Raw genomic sequence first — 6,012 nt, 5'->3', positions numbered from 1 at the left:
AAATAAATAAATAAATAAATAAATAAATAATAACATAAAATAAAAATAAATAAATAAATAAAAAGTCCTAAAGTATTGTTAAAACAATTTCCATTTTGTAATTTCAGGAAGTTTGAAATTAATTAGATTTCTAGGATTTTTTTGGGGGGGGATACTCAAATTCTCCCGTTACATTTTCATAAAGTTAAAAAAAAAATTTTGTGCCTTTTACTTAAAATTTGTTTCTCTATTAATTTTTTTTTTTTTTTTAGAGTCTTACTCTGTTGCCCAGGCTAGAGTGCAGTGGCGCAGCCTCAGCTCACTGCAGCCTCTGCCTCCTAGGTTCAAGCGATTATCCTGCCTCAGCCCCCCAAGTAGATGGGACTACAAGTATGCACCACCACGCCCGGCTAATTTTTGTATTTTTAGTAGAGATGGGGGTTTCGCCATTTTGGCTAGGCTGGTCTTGAACTCCTGAACTCAGGTAATCTGCCTGCCTCGGCCTCCCAAAGTGCTGGGATTACAGATGTGAGTCATCGTGCCTGGCCTGTTTTTCTATTAATTTTTTAAGTTGCTCATATACATTCTTATTGAACAATAATTGAAACAATATAGACACATATAAAGTCAAAATGTTAAGTGTCCTATTCTCATTCTACCTCTGCCCCCTCCCACACTACTCCTGTTAGCAACTAGAGTGCCTTCCTTGGTCCGTGACTACCTGTATACATAATATGTCAGGTGGGGGTGCTTGTGATAATTGTACTCATACACTCATACATCTACACAGAAATACATATATCGTTGTCTTTTACAGGAAGGAGATTATATTACCCCTGCTACTCTGCAGCGTGGACATTCTTGCATGTCACTATATACAGGTTTTTTGCATTTTTTGCTAGTTAAAACAACATTCCATCATATGGATACACCTTAATTTATTAGCTGTTCTATTGGCAGATATTTAGGCTATCTCCTGTACTTCCCACATTTAAAATAGGAAAGTGTTACTGGACTGTCACTTTAATGCACAGTTGAAATGAAATGTTTTTGTTTTCTTTATGTTTTAAACTGTTACAGGGACCGTATGATGTGGTGGTTCTACCAGGAGGTAATCTGGGTGCACAGAATTTATCTGAGGTAAAAATTCTACTCAATTATACCTCAAGAAAGCTGGGGGGAAAATAACTAAAGAATTTCAGCATCTGCTTGTGTTCTGTTGATTTTGTTATTATTCAGATGTTTCAGGGAGGAGGCTGTGAAAAAAAATAGAAACAACTAAAATTAACAAAATGGTGTTGTAGCATTAACTCAAAAATTTCTTTATTTCTTTTTTTTTTTTTCTTTTCTTTTTGAGACAAGAGTCTTGCTCTGTCATCCAGACTGGAGTGCAGTGGCCCAATCTTGTCTCGCCGCAACCTCCGCCTCCTGGGTTCAGGCAATTCTCCTGTCTCAACCTCTGAGTAGCTGGGATTACAGGCACGCACCACCATGCCCCACTAATTTTTGTATTTTTATTAGAGACGGGGTTTTACCACGTTGGCCAGTCTGGTCTCAAACTCCTGATCTTGTGATCCACCCACCTTGGCCTCCAAAAGTGCTGGAATTATAGGCATGAGCCAGCACACCCAGCCTCAAAAAAACGTTTTTAATATTTTCTCTGGAGGTCAGGCGCAGTGACTCACGCCTGTAATCCCAGTGCTTTGGGAGGGTGAGGCAGGAGGATTGCTGGAGGCCAAGAGTTTGAGACCAGCCTAAGTAACACATCGAGACCCCATCTCTACAAAAATTTTTGTTTTAATTAGCTGGGCACAGTGGTGCACACTTGTAGTCCCAGCTACTCGGGAGGCTATGGTGGGAGGATGGCTTGAACCCAGAAGTTTGAGGCTGCGGTGAGCTGTGAATGCACCACTGCATTCTAGCCTGGGCAGCAAAGCAAGAACCTGTCTTATCCCAAAAAAAAAAAAAAATTGCCATGGAAGTAAGCTGAATTGGTGGAACCGTTATGAACAGATTTCGGTGAATACAGTCCAAAGTAAGATGATTTAGTTTTTTTCCACCAGCAGAAGTATGATCAGATTTTGTGTTTTGGGAAGGGCAAATTGTCTACTCAGAGTCTGAACTGGGGGAGGCCGTGGGGCTAGGGCTGCCAGCAGGAATGACAAATGCCATCAGCAGAGACCACTGTTCCTCATTTTAAGTTGTATGCGAGGAGTCAGAGGCCAGGGTGAGGGGCACACCAGCAGGCAGAGTTGGGGCTGCCAGAAGCACTCAAGAAGTGGGTTGAGTCAGACATGAGGGATCATTTCCTGCTAGATTCTCTTCCTCTCTCTGCCGTCTGAAAACACACAAAATGCCACATTCCCTCCCTTCTGTTTCTTTCTCCATGGAGTACAAAATGGCGAGGGTCAAATTCCTTCTTTCTTCTGATCTTTAAATGTGGAGGAATGCATTTCTCTTATGAGAAATGCCTTGCTTGGGTTTAATAATATAATATAGACACATTTTGATCATTTTTATACCAATGATTTAGAAATATTATTGGAAAATAGGTCAGAGAGCTTGTGGTTTAAGCTAAAATCAAATTCTTCCAAAGTTTCCTAGTGAGTGATTGGTTAGTGGCTTAATGATAACTTGATGTATTTTTGGTTTTCTTTTCACTAGTCTGCTGCCGTGAAGGAGATACTGAAGGAGCAGGAAAACCGGAAGGGCCTGATAGCCGCCATCTGTGCAGGTGACGTGCAGGGGCAGCCTGTGTTGCAGCGTCATTGGTGGGTGGGGTAGCCTTTCATTCGGTGGTTTGATTTCAAATAGCTCTTGCCCTTCATAAAGCATGCAGGGCATCTGTGTTGGTGTATTTAGTTTGGGTGGCATGAAGTTGGTGTCATTTCAGAAATGAGGACAATTGTTCCGTTTTCTGCCTCTCCATGCCTTTGGTCTACGTGCTGTGAAACTTAGTGTTTTCCGTGTTTGGTTGACCTCGGAGGAAAATAAGGCCCTCTGGAATTCAGTAAACAGCTTGTTACAGCAAGTCTCTGTGCCAGAAAGTCTTTGTGCCAGCACACAGTCAGCAAGAATCTGTCAAACATCAACACAGCAGCTCTGCCCTGTGCTTGCCCTGCAGATTCAGAAGCGCCGTGGTGCTTTCCGCTGGCTTCCGGGCGTTTCTGATTCTCTCACTGCCGAGTGATCTTGAGCACCGCATTGTCTGCCACACAATTTAGAATAAGGACGTTTGGTGCTTCACAGGTGTCCCTCATCTTTATATCCTAGTAATAATTTATTTTCTCATAGCCATTTTAAATCCATTCTTGTTGCTTTCATATCAGATGATGTTCTGCCATCTTGGTTTTTTCCCATGCTATAATTTTTGCCAGCACCTTCCTTGTTGTGTAGGTCTTCATTAAATATTTGTCAGGGCTGGGCGCGGTGGCTCACGCCTGTAATCCCAGCACTTTAGGAGGCCGAAGTGGGTGGAACACCTGAGGTCAGGAGTTCGAGACCAGCCTGGCCAACATGGTGAAACCCCATCTCTACCAAAAATACAAAATTAGCCAGGCATGGTGGCAGGCGCCTGTAAGCCCAGCTACTTGGGAGGCTGAGGCAGAAGAATCGCTTGAACCCAGGAGGCGGAGATTGCAGTGAGCCGAGATTGCGCCGTTGCACTCCAACCTGGGGTACACAAGCGAGACTTCGTCTCAAAATAAATAAATAAAATAAAATAAAAAAATAAACATTTGTCAGAAGAGTGAATGAATAAATGAATGAATGGATGGTTTGGTAAACATCAACATCAAAACATGTTGCTATGTTGTTCAATACAGTAGGCTTTTTAAAAGAAGTTTTGGGCCAGAGGTCCTAGGGACTTGATACATTCAATCAGTGGTTCTCAATGTTCTTTTGGTGCACTTGCAAGGTCAAAACAGATACTACTGAGGGGCCAGGTGTGGTGGCTCATGCCTGTAATCCCAGCACTTTGGGAGGCCAAGGCAGAAGGATCTCTTGAAAGCCAGGAGTTTGAGACTAACCTTGGCAACATAGCCAGACCCCATCTCAACAAACAAACAGACAATTAGCCGAGCACAGTGCTGCATACCTGTAGTCCCAGCTACTCAGGAGGCTGAGATGGGAAGATTGCTTGAGGGTAAGAGTTAGAGGCTGCAGTGAGCTATGATTGCACTCCAGCCTGGGCAACAGATTGAGACCATGTCTTTCAAACAAAATGTTTGCTTTTTTTCTTCTCAGTCTTTCAGGAGTGACATCAGAGTGGGATGATACCATCGTTTGAGCATCTATTACTGTGTTTTAAAAATTTCCCAGTTTTATTAGGTTGGTATAAAAGTAATTGTGGTTTTTGTAATAATTGGCCGGGCATGGTGGCGCATGCCTGTAATCTCAGCACTTTGAGAAGCCGAGGTGAGCGGATCATTTGAGGTCAGGAGTTCAAAACCAGTCTGGCAAACATGGTGAAGTCCCATTTCTATTAAAAATACAAAAGTTAGTTGGGCATGGTGGTGTGCACCTGTAATCCCAGCTACTCTGGAGGCTGAGGTAGGAGGATCACTTGAGGTCAGGAGTTCAAAACCAGCCTGATCGCTTCTCGGCCTTTTGGCTAAGATCAAGTGTAGTATCAAAACCAGCCTGGCTGGCCAACATGGTGAAACTCCGTCTCTACTGAAAATACAAAAGTTAGCTGGGCGGTTAGCTGGGCATGGTGGTGCATGTCTGTAATCCCAGCTACTCAGGAGGCTGAGGCAGAAGAATCTATTGAACCCAGGTGGCGGAGGTTGCAGTGAGCCAAGATGGCGCCACTGCACTCCAGCCTGGGTGACAGAGCAAGATTATCTAAAAAAAAAAAAAGTAATAATTTTTAATATGGCAGATGTTCATAGATATAACCCACATAAAAGCTAAAGGGATTCTGAGACCTAAATGTTTGAGAACCTTGGCATTAGGGGCTGGGAAGAACCACAGAGGTCGACCACCCTGGCAGGTCTTGTACGTGGGCTTGCTACAAGAGTCATCACTAGCCTTTTGACCTGCCCTGAGGCTCAGGTAATTATGTCTGCCAAAGGGCACTGCAGTCACTGCAGTCACTGCAGCCCAAGCAGGTGTACACCTCTTTGGAGAGAAAGTCACAGATCCTTGAGTTTGGTTTTCTTTGGCTCTGCTGCTGTGAAGCAAGCCTCAGTCTTAGATGCTTTGACCAAAGGAAGAAAGTAAGAGTTTGGGCTGAGTTTGTTTCCTTGTGATTCTGCTGAATGTAAAAACCGCAAGTCAGTTTGTCCTGTGCCACAAAAGTAGCAAAATGATCAGCCACGGCCGGGCGCGGTGGCTCACGCCTGTAATCCCAGCACTTTGGAAGACTGAGGCGGGTGGATCACCTGAGGTCAGGAGTTCGAGACAAGCCTGACCAACATGTCGAAACCCTGTCTCTACTGAAAATACAAAATTAGCTGGGCATGGTGGTGCATGCCTGTAATCCCAGCTACTTGGGAAGCTGAGGCAGGAGAATTGCTTGAACCTGGGAAGTGGAGGTTGCGGTAAGCCAAGATTGCGCCATTGCACTCCAGCCTGGACAACAAGAGCGAAACTCCGTCTAAATAAATAAATAAATAAGGCCGGGCGTGGTGGCTCAAGCCTGTAATCCCAGCACTTTGGGAGGCCGAGGTGGGCAGATCACGAGGTCAGGAGATCGAGACCATCCTGGCTAACACGGTGAAACCCCATCTCTACTAAAAATACAAAAAATTAGCCGGGCGTGATGGCGGGCGGCTGTAGTCCCAGCTACAAGGAGGCTGAGGCGGGAGAATGGCTTGAACCCAGGAGGCGGAGCTTGCAGTGAGCCGAGATCGTGCCACTGCACTCCAGCCTGGGTGACACAGCGAGACTCCGTCTCAAAAAAAAAAAAATAAATAAAATAAAATAAAAATAAATAAATAAAAAAAAATAACAACAATTAGCAGGACATGGTGGTACATGCCTGTCATCCTAGCTACTTAGGAGGCTGAGGCAGGAGAATCGCTTGAACCT

General features: G+C 44.2%; 1 protein-coding gene across 3 annotated transcripts in view; it reads left to right on the top strand.

Annotated features, from left to right (window-relative positions):
* The window catches only part of PARK7 (Parkinsonism associated deglycase), a 32,541-nt gene that overhangs the window by 14,819 nt on the left and 11,710 nt on the right, over positions 1-6,012 (top strand). For all 3 annotated transcript variants that reach the window (XM_017856058.1, XM_017856056.1, XM_017856057.1), the window contains exons 4-5: positions 1,060-1,119; positions 2,644-2,713. In XM_017856058.1, coding sequence (XP_017711547.1) covers positions 1,060-1,119; positions 2,644-2,713 — 130 coding nt within the window. The remainder of the gene's footprint in view (positions 1-1,059; positions 1,120-2,643; positions 2,714-6,012) is intronic.

Source organism: Rhinopithecus bieti, unplaced genomic scaffold (genome assembly GCF_001698545.2).
Source record: "Rhinopithecus bieti isolate Rb0 unplaced genomic scaffold, ASM169854v2 scaffold_40368, whole genome shotgun sequence".
Classification (NCBI taxonomy): domain Eukaryota; kingdom Metazoa; phylum Chordata; class Mammalia; order Primates; family Cercopithecidae; genus Rhinopithecus; species Rhinopithecus bieti.
This window is presented reverse-complemented; position numbering and strand designations above follow the sequence as displayed.